Source organism: Typopeltis vanoorti, chromosome 8, assembly GCF_054136105.1.
Source record: "Typopeltis vanoorti isolate ZY-2024b chromosome 8, IOZ_Tvanoo_1.0, whole genome shotgun sequence".
Classification (NCBI taxonomy): domain Eukaryota; kingdom Metazoa; phylum Arthropoda; class Arachnida; order Uropygi; family Thelyphonidae; genus Typopeltis; species Typopeltis vanoorti.
In genome coordinates this window covers 14030842-14056296 of record NC_143556.1, presented here as the reverse complement: position 1 = coordinate 14056296, position 25455 = coordinate 14030842, and the positions used below count along the sequence as shown (strand labels likewise).

At 35.6% G+C, this 25455-nt stretch overlaps 1 protein-coding gene across 1 annotated transcript in view; it reads right to left on the bottom strand.

The window, feature by feature from the left end:
* Positions 1 to 6080: 6080 nt before the first annotated feature.
* LOC150103747 (putative RNA-binding protein 18) overlaps positions 6081 to 25455 on the bottom strand; it is a 70157-nt gene continuing 50782 nt past the window's right edge. The window contains exons 4-5 of the mRNA XM_090396575.1: positions 20942 to 21012; positions 6081 to 7545 (exon numbers count right to left, since the gene is read on the bottom strand). Coding sequence (XP_090252701.1) covers positions 7338 to 7545; positions 20942 to 21012 — 279 coding nt within the window. The 3' untranslated portion in view covers positions 6081 to 7337. The remainder of the gene's footprint in view (positions 7546 to 20941; positions 21013 to 25455) is intronic.

The following is a 25455-nucleotide window of genomic DNA, read 5'->3' as shown; positions in this document are numbered from 1 at the left end:
TTTTCTGTATTATTTATTTAATACGATTTTATTTAGCTTTTTTTATTCTACATAAGGTGAATTAATATTTTGCATTTTACTGAAAAGCGAGTTCCCTAATTTCTGTTTATTTTATGTTGATTTTTTTTTCTTACTTAGATACTGCAGGCTCTGTAGACAAGATATTAATTTTTTATAAAACTGATAGGGGTGATTAAGCAATAAGGCCACCAAAGTTAAGAATGTTTATTTTTGTAACCTTTCATTATTTTTCTGCATATATACTTAAGACACTCATCCAGATGTGATATATCATAGTATTTATCCCCTTAATCAAGATATCACTACTCCGATCCACAAAACCTCAATACAGCCTACTCCAATATCTGGGTGTTTATCAGCTATGGTGCAAACCAGTCATCTTACTATGGACAAACAGAAAAATCAAATGAACAAGATATTGAAGAACACAGTCAAGATATTACATACCATAGGGTGAGACCTCAGCTTTGCCATCATATATGCTCTCTTCAGCTGACCCACGTAAGTCATGAGACATCAGGTCTCATGACTTACATGGGATAAATTGTAACCATTACTATAATACAATGGAGAAAAAATTCTGCGATTCAGAAATGACATTAGATCCTAAACATTTAAAATATTAACCTAAGTATCAACTTATCTGAATACATTCTTGCCTTCATTAGACAAACATGTGCACACAAAAGAATAAACACACACAACATACAACTCAAAATATTTTAAAATAACATCAGTCTCTTCTATAACTGTATAAAGTTGTAATCTTTGTTAATTCCTTATTGTTTTGTCTACTAGTTTGTATGTTTACACCTAAAGAAATCCTGTGCAATTAGAATGAAACGTGCTGTCAATTAAAATTATCTTATTTCGATGTTCTGCCTTATAAACTTTTAGTCACATACCCATGAACTGGCAAAGTCTACATACTTTACATATATCTACCCTATATATATAAAATAAGCCTTTTTATGTCACGTTTTGAAACTCAGGGGCTATCCTGAGTGTCGAGGCTTCAAAATTCAAGTCATCAGAATTCAAGAACTGGCCTACCAGTCTGAAACTTGGGGAGGTTGGGTGCCGGGGAGGGGAGAGAAACCCCTGGGGTCTTCAAATTTCAAGTCACCAGAATTTAAGGAGAACCGGCCTCTCAGGCAGGAACTCGGGGGGGGGGGGGCGTACCCCCAATATATATATATATATATACATATATAAATAATAAAACAATTTGTCTACTATTTCAATATTTATATATAATATATATATACATATATAAATAATAAAACAATTTGGAAGGCTATTTTTGTTTTACAGGGCTAGTTTAAGACTATATATATATATATATATAAACACACACCTCTGAGTAATTATAATAAAAAAATTACATAAATCTTTGCATGATGTAAATCAACTTAAGACAAATTCCCATCTGTTGCCGAAATACTAGTCTTCACTTTATTGTCCAATACTAATACTTTATGAAACAAAGAATTTTAATCCATTCCTTTAGTAACTGACTATAACTATAGTAAATCTGGTCTTTCTGATCATGCCCTGAATACTATACATAACAATGAATGGAAAGCCACCTGTTGTTCACATCACACCAAATCATTGTATGAGTGTAAAATTCAAAGAGACCTATGAAATTATCATCAACTACCCTAATCTTAACAATAATTGGGGTCTAAAAATACCAAGAATATGGATGGCACATATTCTACCTACATAACCGTTTGGCCTAAGAGTTAATTATAATTAGGTAACTGTAGTAATCTAGGATCTTAGCTTTAATATAACAAACACTTATGTTAAATTATTGAGTAGGCCACCAATTTTGTTGTATTAAAGGTATTTACAGGAATACCTTGTATGGCGCGGTTTTGAACAACACGGATTTTGGTCTAATGCGGTTTTTATTATTACACTAACATTGTTAACACTGACCGGCGACTCCTGGGCACCGCAAGTGACAGTCGAGAGCCACGTTTATGCAGTAGTTATTCGATTGGTTCTCACGTAGACACGTTCTTTCCCCGAGGAATTTTATTATTACATTAACATTAGTATTTAATATTTTTTTATTATTTAAGTATGAGTGAAAAGAGACAAAGCAAAGAAGACACTGCTGGAGTAACAAAAAAACGCAAGGTTGACATTAGAGAAGAAACTTGAAATTATAAAATGTCACGACAATGGGGGCTTCGTTTGGTAAAATAGCACGTGAGAATTCAATGAATGAGTCATCTGTACGAACAATTATTCAGAGCAAAGAAAAGATTAAACAACATGGAATGAGCACCGCTTCTTATATGTCAAAAGTGATCACGAGAAATCGATCTTCTACAATGGAAAATATGGAACGCCTTCTAATGATCTGGATTAAAGACTGTAATCAGAAAAAAGATTCCTTTGAGTCAAATGATAATCCAGGCAAAAGCAACAATGTTTATATGACAAAATAAAAGAAAATGAAGGAGATACAACCAGTGAAACATTTATAGCAAGTCGCGGGTGGTTCTACAATTTCAAAAAGCATATGGGACTCCATAACATAAGAATCCAAGGTGAAAGCGCAAGTGCTGACACTAAAGCTGCAGAATTATTTCCCAATGAATTGAAGGAGTTTATTGAGAAGGAAGGCTACACAGATGATCAAATTTTTAACGCTGACGAGACTGGCTTGTTCTGGAAAAGAATGCCATCGTGCACATTTCTAGCAGAGAAGGAAAAAACACAAACTAGGTATGAAGTGTCAAAAGACCAATTGACACCTTTACTAGGAGGTAATGCATCAGGTGATTTAAAATTGAAGCCACTGTTAGTGTACAGAGCGGAAAACCTAAGAGATCTTAAGGGCATTACAAAGAACAATTTACCTGTTCATTGACGTTCGAATAAAAAATCGTGGATGACTCGTTCAATTTTTGAAGACTGGTTTAAAACTTGTTTTGGCCCCAATGTTAAAAGCTATTGTAAAAAGAATGATATTCCTTTCAAAATTTCGCTTTCATTAGACAATGCGCCAGGCCATCCGACTATCGACTGACTTAAACAAAAATGTCAAGATTCATTTTTTCCCTCCAAACACAACATCAATTCTGCAGCCGATGGATCAAGGCGTTTTCTCCAATTTTAAGGCTTACTATTTAAGATGAACTTTTGCTCAAGCTATTAAAGCTGCAGCAGAAGAAGATTCTTGGACTTTGAGTGAATTTTGGAAGAAATTTAACATAAAAGATGCCATTCAAAATATTTATGAATCTTGGCAAGAGGTGACTCAAAGCAACATGAGAGCCGTATGGCATAATATCTTGTCGCATTGTTCAAAAGACCTTGTTGCCTTTGCAACACAGAAAGATGAAATCTCAACAGAAATTGTGCAGAAGGGCAAACATCTTGGTTTTACAAGTTTAGATTGTAACAATGTGAACGAATGTATTGATTCTCATTCAAATGATCTGGATGATGAAACCCTTTTGGAGGTGGAACAACAACGAGTCTATGAAGCAGAAGAAGACGAAGATGACCCCAATGATGTCATGGTTGAAGAATTTTCCTTTGCTGACCTTTCAACTTTTGTGAGAAAAATCGACGAGGTTTCCGACTTTCTCATAAATGCTGACCCGAATTTGGAAAGAAGCATCAAAGTGAGACAAAGTCTCAATAATGCCATCAAATGCTACAGAGATCTAGTACTCTCTTGGCACCTTGTCATATGCCTTTTCCAGATAAACAAAACTTAAATACAGATCTTTGTTATATTCCCATGCTTTCTCGACTATTTGTCGTAAAGTGAAGATCTGATCCTGACAGCCTCTATTTGGCCTGAATCCAGCTTGTTCTTCACCAAGCTTTTCTTCCACAATTCTTCTCAACCGTTTCTCAAGTATACTTGCATAGATCTTGCAAGGAACACTCAGTAGGGAAATACCTCTGTAATTCTCACATGCAGTTTTATTTCCCTTTATATATATATGGGTACTATGAAAGCTCTACTCCAATCATCGGGAATTCGTCCCTCTGTCCAGGCTTTCTGAACTATGCAGTGCAGCCACTGTAAGACTCTTATACCACCATACTTCAGCATTTCTGGTCGAATATCATCTACTCCTCTTGCCTTTCCACATTTCAAGCCTTTGATGGCTTTTTCTACTTCAAGTATGGATATGTATTCCTGACTGCATGCCTGGTCAGTGCTTTTTACCACTGTGCTGTCATCACTGCTTGTTTCATTTAGCAGTTTTTCAAAGTAATTACTCCATACTTCAAGAATATCTTTTTCTCCCGTTTTCATGTCACCTTTATAATCTCTAATTCCTTTTACAGCACTCTTTCCTCCATTCTTCAGCTTCTTGAACAACCTCCAGAATATTTTGCCACCTTCTTGATATTTATTTTCTATATTCTTGCCAAAGTCCTCCCATGACTTTTGTTTAGCTAGTTTTACACAGCGTTTAGCATTCTTGTATTTGTCTCTATATTCTCTAAGAGCACAAGTTGACTTATTTGACAGGAACTTTTGGTATGCTTTCTTCTTTTCCTTCACTGCCTCTTTAACTTCCTGTGTTCACCAGGGAGTTCTGATTTTTTTATCCTTACAGACAACCTCACCACATGCCTCTCTGGCAGAATCAATCAATGTTTTCTTCAGAGTTTGCCACTGAATCTAAAAGGTTTGATTCCTGTTCTCAAACTCTTTCATTTTTTCTTCAATAATCTTTGTGTATTTTAGTCTACAGTTCACATCTGAGAGCTGCTCAACTTTTATTCCCTTTAAAACTTTCTTACATGTTATTCTTTTCAGTATGAAATTCAATTTTATCCTGCTCAAGACTAAATAGTGATCACTTCCAATTTCAAATCCTCTGTACAGAGTGTACTATTGATAGTGTCTTCCTGGTGTCCTGCACCAGGAAGACACTATCAACAATAACATAGTCAATGAGACTTTTCTTATTCCTAGCCTCTTCTCTCCACACATTTTTATGTTGGAACATGGTGTTAGTAATAACCAGTCCATGTCCTGAGCAGAAATCCAACAGATATTTGCCATTATTATTAGCTTTGCTCTTTTCTCCAAATTTTCCCAAAATATTTTTGTATGTCTCACAATCATTTCCTACTCTGCTATTTAGATCCCCAACAAGGACCAACTTTTCATTTTTCATTGTGTCAGTTGCTTTTTCCAAAGCCTCAAAAAATTCCTCCACTTCTACCTTAGTAGAACCTTCTGTGGGACCATAGGCACAAATAAGTCTCATTGTCCAGTTCCCCATTCTCATATTTGCCCACATTACTCTACTTGAGACTGCCTGCCATTCAAGAAGATTAGCCTCGTATTTTGTGTCGAATACTATGGCTACTTCTTCTTTTCCTTGATTGTCATTGCCTGAATATAACATGTTGTATTTATTGCTCAGAAAGACCTCACCAGATTTTGTCTTTTTTGTTTCAGTCACCCCTATTATGTCGATCTGGTACTTATCTAATTCCTCAGCTAGCTCCATTTCTTTGCCATTCAGGCTTCTTACGTTGATAGTACCGATCTTTAACTCTGGTGATGTTGAGTTGGGGTTTATTTTCAGATTTGTTCCAGTAGCTGACTTTTCGCTGTTTGCCCTGGTTCCCTGACGAAAACAACGGGGGCCTTGTTTAACCGGGCGACGCCCCAGCCAGCATGAAATTTTGTCATGTAATATCAATGGTATTAAATAATCTTTTAATATGCCCTTATCATCCATGGCAACTTTGACATATACACACGTCAAGACTGGTTGGGTGGTTAATGAACATGTTCACATACTAGATACCAACAATACTTAAAAATAAAAAGAAGACTATACACATAAAATTACATAGGAAAAAAAATAAAGTATTTAATAAAAATATTATTGAGATATTCATCAAGAAATAAGTTTTTATACTAAGCACGTTATTTTTAGATTAGTGTGTATATCTGCCATATGTATGCCATTCATTATGTCTATTAATTATATTTGTATGAGTAATCAAACACTTCAAAAAGTTGTCAAATAAAGCAATCACACAACTTACTATTTGTTCTTTTTTCTTTAATTTTTTTGTTTCTTTCATTCTGTATTTGTACATTTTCTTAGTACAATGCCTCTAAGTTGCATAGTTATAATAACATAGAATAAGTAAATGCATTATTTTTAGCTAAAAGGGCTTTTTTCAAAGATTTATGTTTTGGTTATAAATTTCCAAAACCTGAGTTTTATTGGGTTGTAATGATAGCATAGATTAGTTTAAATCATGCTTGTAAAAAACCACAATTGCTATCCTACAGAATGAATAAATGGACAGAAATGAGTTTCAAGTTCTCTCTCTAACAAACATCAGTGGTGATCATAAAAAAATTTTTTTAAAAATTGAATAAGAGAAAATCTTATTTTTAGAGTGCAAATAAATAATGAATATGTATAAGGATTATTTATATATTTATTTTAAACAGAACTTCATCAAAATGAGAGAGACAGGTTCTATTACTCCAAATATCACGTCATTATTTTAATTACCTGAGATGCCAGCATAGAAAAGAAATCCTCTAATATTTCTCAGGTTGAAATTTTATATTTAGATTCTTTATGAATTAACTTTTCTTTCATTTCTATCTCCCAAACAGCTATTTCAGTAATATTTAAGAATAAAAATTACATAAAAGCACTTACATAAATATGTCAAAAATGGCATCCATTTAAAAATCACCCTCCCTATACAGTTTGTATACATACATATAACTGATAAAGTTAAAGTTCATATAGCAAAAGTTAAGGGGAAAATACAACGAATATTTTACTAATTCATGTTAACTGATTTTTTAATCAAATACCTCTGCACAGTTTCAGAAATGCAAATGTATATTAGCTTATTTTAATAAATTATATGACAAAAATTTCAGTAATATTACATGATAAAATTCAGAGTATTATTGTATAATTCACTGAACAAAACGTCCAATAGGCTTCTCCACGAGGCCAACCTCTCCAACCTTCCCATTCCATGAGGAAAGATAATTCTTAATATGTCATTATTACAGTGATAAGTTACACTCCTATTTACACCATTATTCACAATTATTAATGTCAGATGATGATACAATGAACTCATTTCACTGAACTTCAGAGGCTATGAATTATTTTAATGAAGTCAAGGAAAATATGATTTTTTAGCATAAGTCATTTTTCTTGGAATAATTCCATCAAATCGGATGATTGAAATAATTCCTAAATATATTAGTCACCTTCTTCAGCAATTTATATCAACTTAAAAAAGACCAAATGCACAATTATATGTCATCTTTTAAGATGATGTATATGCTTCCTATTGTCCTTCCTACTGTATGGTCTGCCTTTTGTCCTATGATGACCACCATAGAATTTTACCTTTTGCTGATGGTTTGCTATGCCAGGAGTAGACAGCAAACAGTGTTCAAGCTCAACATCTTCTTGTTCTTCCATAGCTTTAAGTTTGGCTTCTATGGCACTAATTTGGCTTTTAAGACTGTTGAAAAGAATAAAACAATGTTAATGAATGTAATAAATAATTATATAGGTGTCTGTGTGTATATCAAGTGATAGTTATCAGTTTCAGAAGTGCAATGTTTTCCAGCCATTACATTAATTATACAATGTAATGGTTTTTAAAAAAATAGTATTTTGATAAATCAATATAAAAATAATCTTAATATTTAACAAAATTTGGCCAATCCTCCCCCCCATGCATACCAAAGTGATATGTTCTAATTTTATAAATGCATTTAGTTCAAAGTATTTTACTTTAAACAGTGGAAAATGATTAAATATTGCATTGCTTTTTGTAACATGTTAATAAGATTAATGCAACATCTAATAAGTCGACTGAAATTGATAAAAAAGGAGGGGTGGGCAGTGAATTTGAAGTTGGACTGTGAATAGAATGCGACCAAATAATGTTTGTGTATTAAATAGATGGTAATTAAGGTTTGAGGAGTGGACAATTAATAGATGCCAGCTAAAATGAATAATGACCATGGAAGAATCTACAGAACACGAACAAAAAGCATTCACTTTTCTTTGATAAATAGCTTTAAGGAGTTCTGAGTGCAATTGTCAACATATAGGAATTGTTCCATAGCATGAAAGATGTAAGATTTTTAGAGAATAGTGTAGTATACAGTTAATCAGGTGAAAGTGATGATTGGAATAGAAGTCAAGGAGAGATAGTACTATTATCCTAGGTAAAATCAGAGATTTTTTTTAAAGTGATACCAAATTTCACTGTAAGTCAACTAAACTATATGCTCTCTTCACTAAAAAAACACACAAAAATCAGCAGTTAGAGAATTCATGATAGATATTCTTCAAGTCTTGTCAAATCGGAAAGAGTACAGTGCAGTGGTGTACCTAGAGCTTTTGCCGCCCAAGCCAGTCCAAGTTTGCCACCCCTCTCAATACACACCAGAAATACTACAAAAAGTCAAAATGATGTATAGGGAAATAAATTAAAACACTATGTTTATTTTTGAAGTAAAACTTTAATCCCAACATTCTAAAATGTTATTTTTCTTGTTTTTCGGTTAGCAAAATCGATGACATTATCGAAGTTTATCACTCAGTTGCTGTTCTATAGACAGCATGGCAAGATTTCCTAAATGCAAAGTGCCGCCCGCGGCAGACCCCCCCCCCATAACTACCCCACTGGTACAGTGGGGTAGTTATGGGGGGGTCTGTATACCCTGGAGTTTTTCCTGATCCTTTCTTATACTTCTCCTGTGGTCCCTGGATTAAGGGTTGAGAACGCCTAATATTCCTGTGCAAAAGGGGATGTGACCTTCAGAGTTGTCGATTACTTTGTTTCCAATTCCAGAACACACAAAAAACAGTCTTATTTACCAAATGCGAGACAGCCTTAGATGTTCGCCGCTTTTTGTTGCACTGTCCTTGAGACTTGCATTTGGTTAAGCTCGAACACAAATGAAAGCACTTTACATTGTACAAACAAAGTTTCTAAGCTATTTCTTTTAAATTTGAACCACATCAAATGCTGAGCTGCTTCTAAGGCATTGAAATATACAGTTTAACATATACTTGCATGGTTTTTCAATCAAAAATTATTACAACTACAGAGTTAATATATACCTATATAAAAGTCGATGCAAAGATAAGAAAAAAAAAATCCTACTGCATCGAAGTTTACACCAGACAACTCTAACCACTATCCAAACACAGATTTCTTCCACGCTTAATGACCCTTCTATTAATAAATATACAGCAAATAGGTAATTCAGACCATATAATATAGTTTGATTTCTTCTCCACCAGAACATTCACACAACAACTCTTATCTATGTGTTATTCGACAATATAAGACTATCAAGTGAAGTGATTTGCATGAATTTTTATGCTTCATTTTCATATTTCTGATCCAAACATTTGGACTAAATGCATTACCAAAACACTTCTAACTGATACATGTTCATTCCCCATTCAACTTTAAAATTCTTATCCTATAATAATGCACAATAAAACATGGATTCTTATAGGATATGAATCTAAGCTTATCCAAGCTGTGGTTCTTCAAAATAGTGCCAAGGCAGTGCAAAAGAAATGATCACGCACATTGCAATTGACTTTCACTGAAATCTGCATCTTTTTTTCTGTTTATACAAAAGCTTGAAACAGTTGCAAGCAAATTATCAACACATCCAAAATTAAGTTTGAAAGAGTCAAAACCAGTAAACTTGTATTATCTAAATGGAAGCCATTCGTTTGGGTCTCTTGCAGGGCTACTGATCAAACTCTACTTACACTTGTTCTGCACTTTGATGGTTCTATCCTATCAGTACCATGGTAAAAGCAATTCCATCACATATGTTAAGGGTACATCAGAAAAAAAATAGCCAAAGTTCTCTATAAATATGATCTCCATGTCAAAATGGGGATCGTCCTGTATAGATTCACCCTAATGATGCTGTCATTATGCAACAAAATGTAAGGATTTTCTTTTCTTTTAAATGAATCCATATATGAGAGAGAGAGAGGAATCTATAACACATCAGTGCCTTGTGTAGAACCTCCATAGCTTAGTCAGTATAGACAAAGCCCATTGGTCAGAAAGACCTGAGTTCGATTCCCATCCATGACTTGAGGAACCTTTATCCGGTCTCTTTTGATTAAAGGTGAGTTAGCCAGTCTCATACGGAGATAGAGGGTTTTCCCTCCTGGTAATAACTCAGGCTTTTCGTCCCTCAGAACAGGAAAACCGGCCCCTTGAACATACGCTGCTACAGTCATACTTAATGATTAAGTCATACATACTTAATCCCTCATTAGGAGGGCTCAACTAATCCTAAGGGGCGGTCGAGGAACGGGGGGAGAACCCCCACACAAATAAAACAAATAGAAGTGCCTTGTGTGGGGGTGCAGGTGATGGTTATGAAAGAAATTTATTGACTTTTTTTAGAGTTGAAAGTTGTTAGGGAACACTTCATAAGGAGAGCTGTTCCAGGAAACAGCAGATGAAGGTTCGTTGTGTTTGCAGTTATACTGAAAAGGGATATTGGAAAGATGCAACTCTGTATTAAAAGATCCCAACAGAAAGTGGAGGAATGATGGCAGTCACTTCTGCAGAGTGATGACCATGAAAGGACCTTTAAAAAAAGACAAAAGATGAAACAGTGCATCTATGAAATAGAGGCTGCAGTGAGTCAAGTGAAGGAGAGACCATTTATGAACCATATTGCTCTCCTCCAGAGAGCAAAAAATATTAAGAATCTTTAGAGCAGTTTTAGGTATACCACTGTTGTGTCCCAGTTTATGATTATGCTTTCAACTATCCTTACAAGTGAAACTCTACTTGTCTTTATCCAAATCTTATCTATATACGAGATATCACCCAAATACAGATATTCAAGTTTCTTCTCCACTCAGTGTCCCTAAATATTTATTTTATACTGCGCCTTTCAGGACATTTAGTTTAAGATATAAAATTCAAAAACAAGGAGCAATCACCAAAATATGTCTGAGTGTGAAACTAATATGCAGTCGTGACCTTTACCTCGTAACTTAACAAATCCCCCCCCCTCCCCGCGTGATTAGGTTCGTACGTTGTTACAAGTAGTGCATTGAGCAGCAATCTCAGACAACTGTATTCTCAATGAGCAAAAGTTTATTGAACTCTTAAACATGGTACAATTCATTCTTTATCAAATAAAACTCAATTCAATACTAAGAATATATAATACAAATTTTCACTAGCTAAACACAAGTATTAGGTTAAGATTCTACATGAGAATTGTGATCATATCGCCATAACAGATTCTATATATACAAACATGTATAATACTAGAACTAGTTGACCCTTTGTCTAACCCCTTACTGGTCTGATCATGCTATAAGTCTAGGACATATATAATCAGTTACTCTAATTTTCTCACTAAGACAATATGGATTAAAATTATCCTTTCGCTGAGCTAATACACTCTTTTGACCTTTAAAACTCTCTTAAATAAAATACAATGAACATGCATAAATCTCTAGGCACATGAATACTTATTAATAGTGACAAGCTCATTTTCATTCTAGTCTGACATGTACTAAAGTCCTAGTATAATTCTCATTAATCCCTTCAACTGTTCAGTAATTGAGCAATGGTTACAGTTACATATGATTTGAATTGACACGAGTTTTTACAGTACCTTTTGACTTGGGTCTTCTACACTGGTCTCTACCTTTTTCCAATTGTACCTTCCTAGGACGAACTCTTCTATAACTTATCACTCCTAAGTTCTTATTGCACTAAGATGGGCTTTCACAATCTTTACCTTACATGCGTCAATTAAGGACATACATAGTATCATCTATTTTATGGCTATGAAACTCACTACGTGGGCACTGACTTCTTTATAGATTTTTCCTTCTCTCGTTACGATCACTGGATGATGAAACACACTGATATTATCGTCTTTCTTTTTAACTAAACGGCGTCCCTCATTTCTTACAATAGGAACACGGAATCGAAATCCCACATACTTTGTTTCCTTATTGTGTAGGATGGAGAAAACTCCTAACCCGTCATTCAGGGAAACCGCATGAGACCTATATGGAGACTCGTGAAGAAAACCCTGAGGAAAAAGCCCCATGGGGGGGGGGTTTCCCTCACCCTTTTATACGATGACCCCTACCGGCACCTTCTTCAATTTCTTTTCTTCCCCCCTTACTAGAATCGATTTCACTGACCAATTAGAGTGGTGTTTTTCTGCCAAAATACCATGCGGTCCGTGTGCACGTGACTGACACGTGACGAAGTCTCAATTCGGGAATTATGACCTTGAGCTTTAGTTTAAGCTAACCTCTATGTCATCTATACTAAATTAATCCCCTTTCCAAAATTTTCTAAGAATTAACTTGAATCTTTAATCTCTTATTTCAAGTGTAAAAACTAGCCTCTCACATACAAAATCCTATGACTAATCTTCTTTGCTTTACTTAACCTTATTTTATCATATCACAACTGTAATAAAATTCCCTTCTTTTTTTTTTTTATTTAGTTCAACAAACAATTTCAGCTATATTTTTCACTTCGATGCAAGCATATTTTCCTTTCTTTTAATTTTTTGTATTCGTTACTTTCAAAGGGTCTTAACGATATCTGCTTAGGAACAAGCTTGCTTACTAGTTATCTATACAAAGTTTTTATTTCTTCTGTTGTTACATCATGATAACTGAAATTTTCACATTCTTAAGTTATCAGGGTGTAACACCACCCCAACACACAAACAGTATTCTAAATTTGGGATTTGTTTGTTAGTAGTTGGATGGGTGAAAAGTAGCATCTTGAGTGGAAAAGAAGGTCTAGTTTTTTAAAGACTGAGAAAACTATTGATGTGATATGCCAGGAGAGGATGGAGGTAAACATCAGTCCAAGGAAAGAGATCTGATCCTCGTGATTTGTATATTACTGAGGCTAACAGTAAGTACACTAAGATCCTTTTATAACAGAAAAGGAACAACTGCGTTTTGATAACATTGAATGTGACCAGGTTATCCTCATTCCACTGAAGGATGGCATTTAAGGCACTGGTTACAAATAATCTTGGCTTTTGGGATGGCTGAGAATATTGCATGATCTGTCGAATGAGGAGGATGAACAGAGTGTACTATCGTCAGCAACACAGTCAATAGGATTATTGGTGACAGTAGAGCATTTATGTATAAGAAGACGACTACAGACATGAGAGTTCTGAGAAAAAGTAGAGGCCTGAGCCAATGGAATCAATGGCAAAATCATTAAAAATGAAGATATTAGGAAGGAACTCGACATCGTTAGCATTTAAGAACATGTCATCAGGGCTAATCTAAGGTGGTCATCATCATCAAATTCCTGACATGTACCCTCAAGGGGTGTACAGGATATGATAGTACTACATTAAAAATTTACATCATTACTAACTTCCTATCTACAATTTTCCTCCAAATCAGTCTGTTACTTGTCAAGACTCCAACATTATCAGATCTTATATTTCTATCGTCTAAGGCACTTTGTACCGTATCAATCCACCTATATCTTGGTCTTCCTCTGGATCGTTTACCTGCCAACCTGGCAGAGAACACTTGTTTTGCTAATCTTTCCTCTCCCATTCTATTTAAGTGACCATACCACCTGAGATTAGCTCTGCTAACGCATTCCTGGATGTTGACAATGTCAAGTTCTTTCCTAATATACTCGTTTTTAATATGATATTGCCATTGATGCCATCTATTCATGCCTCCAATCTTTCTTAGGACTCTCATATCTGCAGTCTCTAGTCTTTGGTCAAGTGTTTTACTTCTGACCTAGCTCTCAGATCCATAAGCTAAAACTGGTTTGAACACTGTCTTGTATACAGCTAATTTAGTGTTCCGACTAATTTCTCTCTTATTCCATATGAATTTATTCAATTGACTTCCAACCACACCAGCTTTGTTGATTCTGTTGTCTACTTCCATATTTATTATTATTACGTGACACCTCCAGAGAGTCCAAAGACTCTTCGAGGGAGGGTACCCACTCCACAACTTCCACTAACCACAACTACACCAACGCTATCTACTGCTGACTACTACTACCACTAGTATTTCCACAGAAAATAACAAACACCATGCCCATAGCAGGATTTGATCCCGCAGCATTTTGGCTGGAAAGCGGATACACTAACCACTCGGCCAACCAGACTGGCTTTTTTTTATTTACCATCTTCACTAAAAATTGTGCCTAAGTAGCTGAAATGTTTTACTTGTTCCACAGGTTCAGAACACAGTTAACATTTTGAACGATTCTACCTATTTTCATTGTCTTTGTCTTTTTATTGCTGACCTTCATACCATATCTATTACAACAGTTATTCAATTTAGTCAGCGAATCATGCAAACTTGTAGCGGATTTATTTAGAAGTATAACATCGTCTGCATAAAGCAAAGAGCTGACATTAACATCTCCAATTCTGATATCATATTTAATACCACGTTCCTTCATAATGTGATCCACATAGATAATGAATAATGGAGGGGATAATGTACATCCTTGTCTCACACCAGATTTAACATTAAACCATCTTCCTGTACTTCCTTCAATTCTAACTGCTGACTTACAACTCAAATAAAGACTAAGTATTGCTTGATATAATGTAGCGTATTAAACAGCTTCCCTATAACTGTAGCGTATTAAACAGCTTCTCTCTTGGCACCTTGTCATATGCCTTTTCCAGATCGACAAAACTTAAATAAAGATCTTTGTTATATTCCCATGCTTTCTTAACTATTTGAAGTAAAGTGAAGATCTGATCCTGACAACCTCTATTTGGTCTGAATCCAGCTTGTTCTTCACCAAGCTTTACTTCACGATTCTTCTCAACCATTTCTCAAGTAAACTTGCATAGATCTTGCCGGGAACACTCAGTAGGGAAATACCTCTGTAATTCTCATATGCAGTTTTATTTCCCTTTTTATATATGGGTGCTATGAGAGCTCTACTCCAATCATCGGGAATTCGTCCCTCTGTCCAGGCTTTCTGAACTATGCAGTGCAGCCACTGTAAGACTTTTATACCACCATACTTCAGCATTTCTGGTCGAATATCATCTACTCCTCTTGCCTTTCCACATTTCAAACCTTTGATGGCTTTTTCTACTTCACGTATGGATATGTATTCCTGACTGCATGCTTGTTCAGTGCTTTTTACCACTGTGCTGTCATCACTGCTTGTTTCATTTAGCAATTTTTCTAAGTAATTACTCCATACTTCAATGATATCTTCCATGTCACCTTTATCATCTCTAATTCCTTTTACAGCACTCTTTCGTCCATTCCTAAGCTTTTTCAACAACCTCCAGAATATCTTACCACCTTCTTGATATTTATTTTCTATGTTCTAGCCAAAGTCCTTCCATGACTTTTGTTTAGCTAATTTTACACAGTGTTTAGCTTTCTTACATTTGTCTCTGTATTCTCTAAGAGCCAAGCTGACTTATTTGCCAGGAACTTTTGATATGCTTTCTTCTTTTCCTTCACTGCCTCTCTTACTTCATGTGTCCACCATGGGGTTCTGATTTTTCTATCCTTGCAGACAACCTCACCACATGCCTCTCTAGCTGAATCAATCAGGGTTTTCTTCAAGGTTTGCCACTGAATCTCCAGGGTTTGGTTCTTGTTCTCAAACTCTTTCATTTTTTCTTCAATAATCTTTGTGTATTTTAGTCTACAGTTCACATCTGAGAGCTGCTCAACTTTTATTCGCTTTAAAACTTTCTTACATGTCATTGTTTTCAATATGAAATTCAATTTTATCCTGCTCAAGACTAAATAGTGATCGCTTCCAATTTCAAATCCTCTGTACACTCTGGTGTCTTGCACCAGGGAGAAAACATCACTATTACCAATAATATAGTCAATGAGCTTTTCTTATTCCTTGCCTCTTCTCTCCATGTGAATTTGTGCACATTTTTATGTTGGAACATTGTGTTAGTAATAACCAGTCCATGTTCTGAGCTGAAATGTAAGAGATATTTGCCATTATTATTAGCTTTGCCCTTTTCTCCAAATTTTCCCAAAATATTTTGTGTCTGACAATCATTTCCTATCTGCTATTCAGATCTCCAACAAGGACCAACTTTTCATTTTCCATTGTGTCAGTTGCTTTCTCTAAAGCCTCAAAAAATTCCTCCACTTCTACCTTAGTAGAACCTTCTGTGGGACCATAGGCACAAATAAGTCTCATTGTTCAGTTCCCCATTCTGATATTTGCCCACATCACTCTACTTGAGACTGACTGCCATTCGAGAAGATTAGCCTCATATTTAGTGTTGAATACTATGGCTTCTCCTTCTTTTCCTTGATTGTCATTGCCTGAATATAACATTTTGTATTTATTGCTCAGAAAGATCTCACCAGTTTTTGTCTTTTTTGTTTCAGTCACCCCTATTATGTCGATCTGGTACTTAGCTAATTCCTCAGCTAGCTCTATTTCTTTGCCATTCAGGCTTCTTATGTTGATAGTACTAATCTTTAACTCTGGTGATGTTGAGTTGGGGTGTGCTTTCAGATTTATTCCAGTAGCTGACTTTTCGCTGTTCACCCTGGTTCCCTGGCAAAAACAACAGGGGCCTTGTTTAACCGGACAATGCCCCAGCTGGCATGAAATTGTGTCATGTTATACCATCATTTTCTATATTGGTTTAAGCCAATAAGAATACAATTTGGTCAGCTAAATCCCAAATTGCCATCTAAGGTGGTATGGTCATTTAAACTGAATGGGAGAGAAAAAATTAGCAAGATCTAGGTGAATTGATTCAGTCATAAGTGACTTAGAAGACCAAAATATTAGGTATGGCAATACTGGAGTGAAGAGAAGAAAGACTAATTGGAGGAAAATTGTTAATAGGAGATTAGTAATAATGTAAGCTTAATCATGTAGTACTGTCATAGCAGTAGTCTGTGTATCCCTTGAGGATACATATCAAGAAATTGTTGATTATGAGAAAGAGGGTAGGTGACAGAACAGTCCTGAGGCACTCCTGCACTGGTGATGCAGGAGTGTCTCAGAACTCCTGCATTATTATTATTCATATGGAGTTTTCCTCCCTTTTCTTCCCGTCCCTATTGGGGCGAGTTGAGCCCCCTCATGGGAAGTTAAGTATTTATGACTGTAGATCAGTGTGTTCACGGGGCCAGTTTGCCTGATTGAGGGATGAAAAACTCTGCTGTCCAAGCCCAAGACCGGCTAACTTGGCTATGGCTGAGGAAGATCCTTAAGCTCCTCACATCGGCGACAGGAATTGAACCCAGGACACTCCTTCCCCAGGTATATGGTTGCAAAGCGCATAGCCAGTAGGCTAACTGTGCGGACACTCCTGCATTGGTGATGAAGCTTGAAGAATGAAGCACTATCTACCATGACATGCAGTGAATGACTGAAATGAAAGTGAAAGCTGGGAAGGTGACAAGTAGATGAGAGATGCAATTTGCTGAGAATGTCTTGATGCCGTACACAATCAATGTAAAACTATGGAAGCGTTAAAGTGGCAGCACCTTTCTCCAAACTTTTCAGGGCATATGTCCAGCTGTGCATCTAGATTAGAGGAATCCATACTAGGCCTTTAGGCAGTGGAGAAGTTGATTGTTGATGACTCTTCTAATGGAGAGAAGTGAGGTGATAGAGATCAATTGGTAGTCTGATAGCAAACTTTTATCATTCTTTTGTGGAATAGGTTGGCTGCATGTTTGCTTCCATGCACTAGAAACTGAACATTTTGATGGCAGAGATAATGATAGATGTTAGCTCTGGAGAATATTTGAGTGCAACAGAGATGTCAATAGAACTAGAAGACTTTATACTATCCTGATGTGTGTGTGTGTGTGTGAGAGAGAGAGAGAGACGGAAGAGCAAGTGAGAAGTTGTCTGATGGCCTTTGCAAGGGACAAGGACTGGATTCCATTTGGAAAGGAGACAAATTTTCTGTTGTTTTCCCTTAAGAATAAGTGAATGTAAAACAACTCAGTTTTGGATTTGCCGAAGTCTGTTTTGCAATTTATTGCAAGCTCCAGCATAGGCTAGATCACAGTGCTGTGCGAGTTTCCTCTCACCCAGAGCATTCTTCCTCTAATCAATTCCAATGTCATATCCTTTGGCACCACAAAGGTATCAAGTGGGATGACATCTGGAACGTCTACTTTTCCTTCCCATTGTCAGATTATTGCTTCTTGTCAGACCCAAATGCCTGTTCTGAGCAAGTCACTGAAATTATTCTCACTGGTATATGAAGGTCTTCAATCCACATTCTACTCACAATTCTTGCCACTTTCCAAGTCTTGGTTTAACAAAAGGTGCACCAAAGCAGTTTAAGAAAAAACACTCAACTTACCATTGGTAGCCTGAGTTACCAAAAGAAGAGATGACATTCTAGATATCGCTATAATGGTTTCGTTACTGGCTGGTGTACTCCTGGAACAATTCTTATGTGTATTTTTTTTTTTTTTTTTTTTTTTTTCTAAATCAGATAAATGACTACTTGTAGTGTTTGCATAGCCTGTAATAAATGTATCTATGTACTGATTCACATATTCCATAATATATGAATTTATGTAGCTAATGATACAAAGTTCTAAGCAATCAATAAAACTATAATATTGAATGTACAGGGTAACCATAATTAAACTTCCCCCTATTCAGAGCCTTATGTAGCTCGATTTAACAACTGGAATGTCATCAAATTTGGTAGGGAGACTAATCAAGACATGGGAAGGATTCCATGAAAAAAAAATTTTTTGTTTGAAAAGTTGGCAATAAGGAAAATATGGCACTGTTGTGGTCCAGGAAGCAGAAAATTTGCATAAAACGAAGTTGAACACCTGTTTTTATGGCATCATAAGAGCTATAAAGTAAAGGGAAAACATCACAAATGCATTCCTGTTGATAGTCGTGTTCAACATGCACCTCGCTTTACTTGTAAAGTTATCTTACCTTAACGAGTGTAATGCATCAGCTGCTCTTCGTGAGTTTGGAACCCACCAGAAATTGTGTAAAGGTCCTCCTCTCAGCGAATGCAGTTAGATCAATGATTCATAAGTTTTTGAAGAAACAGGATCTTTGGAAGTTCGAGCTGGCAGAGGACAGAAACCAGTACCACCACATGAAACTGAAGAAGTTGCCAGCACGATTGTCAACAGATCACACTAAAATGTTGCTGGTAATAGTAGTGCCCATTGAGTAATGCAACAACTGGATATGCGTTATTCCATGGCATGGAAAATCTTGCACAAAATTATTACATTTTATCCATACAAAATCAGCCATATAAAGTAGCTGCTACATGGTGATTATGATAAATGACACATTTGATCTGACATTTCTGGTCAGAGTGGAAGTTGATAATGCTTGGCATTGGAAAATTCTGTGGGGAGATGAGATGCATTTTTATCTGAATGGGATCATAAAACTCAAAATTGTCGAATTTGGGCTTCCGAAATGCACTCCAGAAATTCCCACTGCATTCACCAAAAATTACTGTTTGAGTGTGACTTCACAGCAGATTTTAGAACAGGGCCATTATTCTTTGAGGATATCATTCTGGCAGGATCAGTAACTTGTTCTATTACTGCATGGAAATATTGTGATATGCTGAACAGTTTCTTCATTGCTGCAATTTCAGTAATGATGATGTCTGGACGAGAACAGTTTTATGCAAGATGGAACACATCCCTACATTGCACACCAACATAGCAGCTTGTATGGCATCACTTCACAGAAGAAAGAGTGATTAGTTGCTTCTTTCCAGTTGCACGGCCACCTCACTCTTCTGATATTGTTCCATGCAATTTTTGGTTGTGGGGTTACCTGAAGGCCGATGTCTATCGTAGAAGTGCTTGAACTTGGCAGCCTTCAAGGACAACGTATCACAGACTGTGACAAAAATTTCTTCAGGCATGTTATGATCTGCTGTTGAGAATGCTGTGTACAGGATGCAATTTCTGGTCCACAAGAATGGTGATCACACTAAACCAGGTCTTTGTATGGGTGAACTCAATGAGTTCAAGTTGTGCAACAGGTTTGTGACAACACTTACTCTCCAGTAACAGTAATGCCATAATTACTGTGTGCTAAATTATATTGATATTAAATGTTTTATTACTGTGTTATCAGAAGTGCAACACATAAAGGTAAACTTTCATTTCAGTTTAGTCTTTGTTATTCATTTGTCTGTCCATTTTAATGCTTATTTTTACATTGTACAGTGCCATATTCCCCCCTCTTGGTGACTTTTCAAACTAAAATTTATTTTTCACTGAATCCTTTCCATGTCTTGATTAGTAGCCCCACTAAATTTAGTACATTCTGGTCGTTAGATAAGGCTCTGCTCTGAATAAGTGAAGTTTAATTATGACCACTCTGTATATTAAAACTAAAATATACCAAAGTTATAAGACAACTTATTTAGGCAAGCCTATTATAATTATAGTTTGGTTATAACTGATGAAAATAATTTTTCATCAGTTATAACCATGCAATGCTGCTGGCAAACAAAAATTTATACAGCTGAAAAGAAGTTTAGATAGGTGATGCTCAGATTACTTTAGTCTAATCTATGTCACAAGCTGTCTCTTCATTATATTATTGCTTTTGTATTGCATATCAGAACGCACGAGAGGAGTGTCTTTGTCATTCGTTGACAGTACCCTTAACAAGCCCATTTTTAATGATTGTTCAAACAGATTTTTTATTCATTTTAACCAAACCATACTTAATTTTATTCACCAATCTTGAAGCATTTTTAGGTATATTCTAGGTGCATTAATTCCACAGTGAAGTATTTTCATACTACATGAAGTAATTACACAATTATATCACTTAACCCAAATAAATATGATTTAAAAATTAGATGGCATACTTTTTATGAGGTTTGTCATCACTTTTAATCCCTGGAAGAGCTAAGAATGGCTTCTTTGGATGTACTTCTTCCTAAATTTTATAAAAAACATATAATAATAATAATAATAAACAGAAGTAAGACTTAAAACATAAAAAACTTACTTGTAATTATTATTATTACAGCATTCAACATAGATTAAATGAAATGCAAAAAAGTCCTAAAAATGGAAATAATTTTTGCTGGAAAGTAATTGTCAACAAAACCTCCATTTTTATCTCCAAAATGATCAATTAAATTGTGCATGCAAACAGATGCCCCAGTTTCATCCATCTGGTTGAAAAGTAGTTACCATTCACATAGGTTACTTGTCAAGTGTTTCTTGTTTAATAACTGATCAATAAGGTTGAGGTTCTCATCCAATATGACCTGTATCAGTATCTACTGACAGCCATATCAACTGTCTCCACTTCTGTTGCTACCTCTATATAAATGAAGTTAACCTTCATTGGTTATTTCTTGTTCAGCTAATCCATGTGCAGAAATATTCCAGCTATACTTTTGCAGATTCAGTTGTTCTAAACTAGACTAAAGCAAAGTAAGGGCATGAGGTCAACATATTATATCTGTTAATTGTGTATCCTTCTGGAGAGTTTAATGAGTGAAAAACCTGAGTTTCCTGGAGGGATAAACCTGATCTCAAATCATTTGCTCCCAAACTCCAATTAGAGGCTGTTTCAAAATTACTGGCAAGCAGGAAGCGTTACACGTGTGATTTGCAGTATCAATATGATGTAGCACCAGTTTCCTTTTGGTAATATTTAAAACAGATGTAAGAGCGACAAATGAGTAATTATGGAACTACTTTGTGGATGTTTACGTGTTGTGTTTAATTGATCATTGATAAACAGGCCTAATCTGTATTTGGCCCTTCTAGTTTCGATTTTTACACTATGCTACAAAAATTATTCAGATCACTGAGTGTTTCATAAACCTTAATACACTTTGGTTCACCTTTCATGGGTGCCTTGCTCCAGGATTAGACACAGCCAAAAAATGCTGCAATTAAGCACTGATTGATATAATGGTTCACCTGTCTGGCAAGATAGACTCAACCTTTTGCTTCTTTATCCCTTTCTGAAAGAAATAAATGCAAATTAGGTTGGTTTAGTGAGGACTTGCCTCGTTATAGAGTCGATGATGTGGTGGCTGTGTGGGGAATGTCAGTCATATATGTGTCAAGGTGAGGGTAGGGAGTCATGGGGAAACTCCTGTTATAATCCTGCACTTGGATGATCTAATTCCCTACAATTTCACAGGAAGCTTCCGATCCTCAAAAAAGGAACCGATAAGGCTGGTCATGTCTAATGGGAGTTTGATGTTTGTTAGTTTATAGAATAGCCTCTATGCCAGATCTTGTCAAATGCCTTACAATGTCAAGAAAGACGGCACCAGTGTGCTGTCTCCAATTGTATTCCACGACTCTCACGAGTTGTATACTAGAGTTCATCGGGTATGAGGTTTTTCCTCCTCATGATTTTTTGTAGTCTTTTCAGCATCACCTGTTTGGCAATCTTTACCAGACAGGAGAGATGATGTAAAACTAAGGTAGCTAAATACATATAGCAAGTGTAATTATATCTGTCAACTGCATGTTGACAGACATAATTGTTTTCACTTGCCATATGTTCTGTCGGGAGAACTTGCCATCTACAACTGAGACTGACTAACTCAACCCTATGAAAACTACTCATATAACTAAGATTTGAACCAACCAACCATACATCTGTCGTTTTTCTGTGATATTACTAAAGAAGTATTTATCAGTGATTTACTTTGTTCAGTATGTAGACATGAGATAAAGCCTGCAGACGCATTAATATATTACAGGTTTCGTAAACCCAGAATCTGCTGCAATGTATAGCAATTTCAATAAAAACAGCATTAAATAAAAAGAAGACTCATTTAAATGTGAATACAGTGGTGCCTTGGTTAACGACAGTAATCTGTTCCAGGATTACCGTCGTCATCCAAGGTGCGATTCCCCCATAAGATTTAATTGAAAATCAATTAATTTGTTCTGGCTCCTCCCCACAACCATAGTACATATTAAAAATGCAGATAAAACTCATTTAAAATGTAATAAAAATATGGTAAATATCATTTATTTATTATACAGTATATGTATTTGCTACAAAAAATTAACATTAATAAAATGAATTGTTCATGAAAACAGTTTTTAATTATCAATCTTCACCAGAAGGACAATTGGACTCACTTCAGAGTTTTTTGACAAATGGACCTGTAAAAAACATGTCTAAGGTTGTTTGCTTCTGCCTCTTTTTTAAAATGTTTCTGAAAAACTGCATGGACTTTTCATTAAATAGATCTGCAGTTCTGATAACCTCAGATTTGTTTGGATTCCATTTCATAGCAACATTTTTAACTTCCTCCCACTTTGCCAAAACATTTTTGATTTCAGCAGTCGTAATTTGTTCTTTCTCTCCATCCTCATCTTCAGATGAAATTTCCATTTCCTTTTCTTCCCATTGCTGCTTGAAAAGTTCTTTTAGCTCGTCAGTAGTCAGTTCTCGGTCATGCATCTTCAATAATTCTTCAACATCTTCTTCCTCTACTTCCAAGTTAAGATCATGAGCAGTTGCCACAATATCCTTTACCAATTTGTGTCCTTCATCTGAAGTTTCTTCATTACCAAAGGAAAGACAGTTTCCTCCAAGCTGCTTTGAGACATTTCATTGTTACTTCTTGCCAAGCCTTTACAATTAGCCTAACTGCTATGACAATGTTGAATTCTTCCTTCCAAAATTTTCTTAGAGTTATGTTGGTAGCCTCACACATTTCAAAGCACCTGGTAAAAAGTGCCCTTGTGTAAAGTTTTTTAAAATTTGCAATCATCAGCTGATCCATAGGTTGAATCAGAGATGTAGTCTTGGGAGGAAGAAAAATCACCTTGATAAAATCTAATTTCTCTGGTAGCTCTTCTTGTATGCCCACTGGATGGCCAGGTGCGTTATCCAAGGTTAAAATGGCTTTTAGAGACAGATTGTTTTGCTCAAGATAGGCTTTGACAGTTGGTCCAAACACTTCGCAAATCCAGTCTCTAAATTCTATTCTTGTGACCCAGGCTTTGCTGTTAGACTTCCACAAAACACCGAGATTGGATTTAGAGACACTGAACTTTTTGAATGCTCGGGGATTCTCTGAGTGGTAGATTAACATTGGTTTTACCTTGCAGTCTCCACTTGCATTTGCTGCTAAAAGCAATGTTAACCTATCATTCATTAGTTTATGTCCAGGAAGTGTTTTTTCTTCTTTTGTGATAAATGTTCTGTTGGGCATTTTCTTCCAAAATAACCCAGTCTCATCACAATTGAAGACTTGTTGAGGTAGGTATTCTCCTTCTTCTATAATTCTTGTAAAGCTATTGACAAATTTATCTGCTGCTGCTTTGTCAGCACTAGCTGCCTCTCTGTGTCTGACCACACTATGAATTCCTGTTCTTTTTTTAAAGTTGTCAAACCAACCTCTGCTACCTTTGAAATCATCATCATCTATCTCAGAACTTGATCCCGAAGTCTTCTTTTTCAAATCTTCATAAATCTGTTTAGCTTTCTGACAGATTACATTTTGAGATGTAGTATCGCCTGCCATTTCTCTTTCTTTGATCCAAATTAGTAATAGATTTTCCATTTGCTCAAAAAGAAGCCCTCTGACATTCAACCTTGAAGTTCCCTTGGCAACCTTAGCTACCATAAGTTCTTCTTTCTTAGTCAAAATGGTTCATATTGTAGAATGACTGGTTTCATATATTTGAGCTAGGTGCATAACTTTCACACCTTCATGATGTTTTGCTATTATTTCTTTCTTCTGTTCAATAGAGAAAATTTTTTTGTTTTTTTTTTCCCTCACTAGCTTTCTTTTTGAGACCCATTTTGTCACACGGTAAAAAAATCCACTCTATAAAAAAAAAGATACGCAAAATATGGTATTATTACAAATTGTACAACACTAAGACAAGGGATACAAAGAACATATCGTCACCTGAAAATAAAAGTAAAAGTTCAAAAAAAAAAACTTTTTGAAATAAAAGTTAACAGTTAAATTCGAAACCTGCAATTTTTGACTTAGTGCATTTTGCTTGTAAGGTGACTATATCAGATACAGCACTTACCGTAACATGCACTGATTAGCAGCTTATAGATACAACAATTATTATACAGATGAGATTTAATTTTGCCTTTTGATGGTGAATGAACAGTGACACACACCCATCGATTTATTGTCTATATGAACCAACACATAAAAAATAAATGCTTAAATACTCATTTTCATCATAAAACGCATTTATAACCACAAATTTTAAAATAAAGCACAGTACACTACAAGAAAAGAAATAAATGGAAAATGTAAACAGCTGGCTATGATGGGTCAAATATATCTGAGCTTCACAGCTATGCCGTGTGACTGTTCTGTATTCGACAATGCCTTCCCGCATGTGGATGAGTGCGATCAGA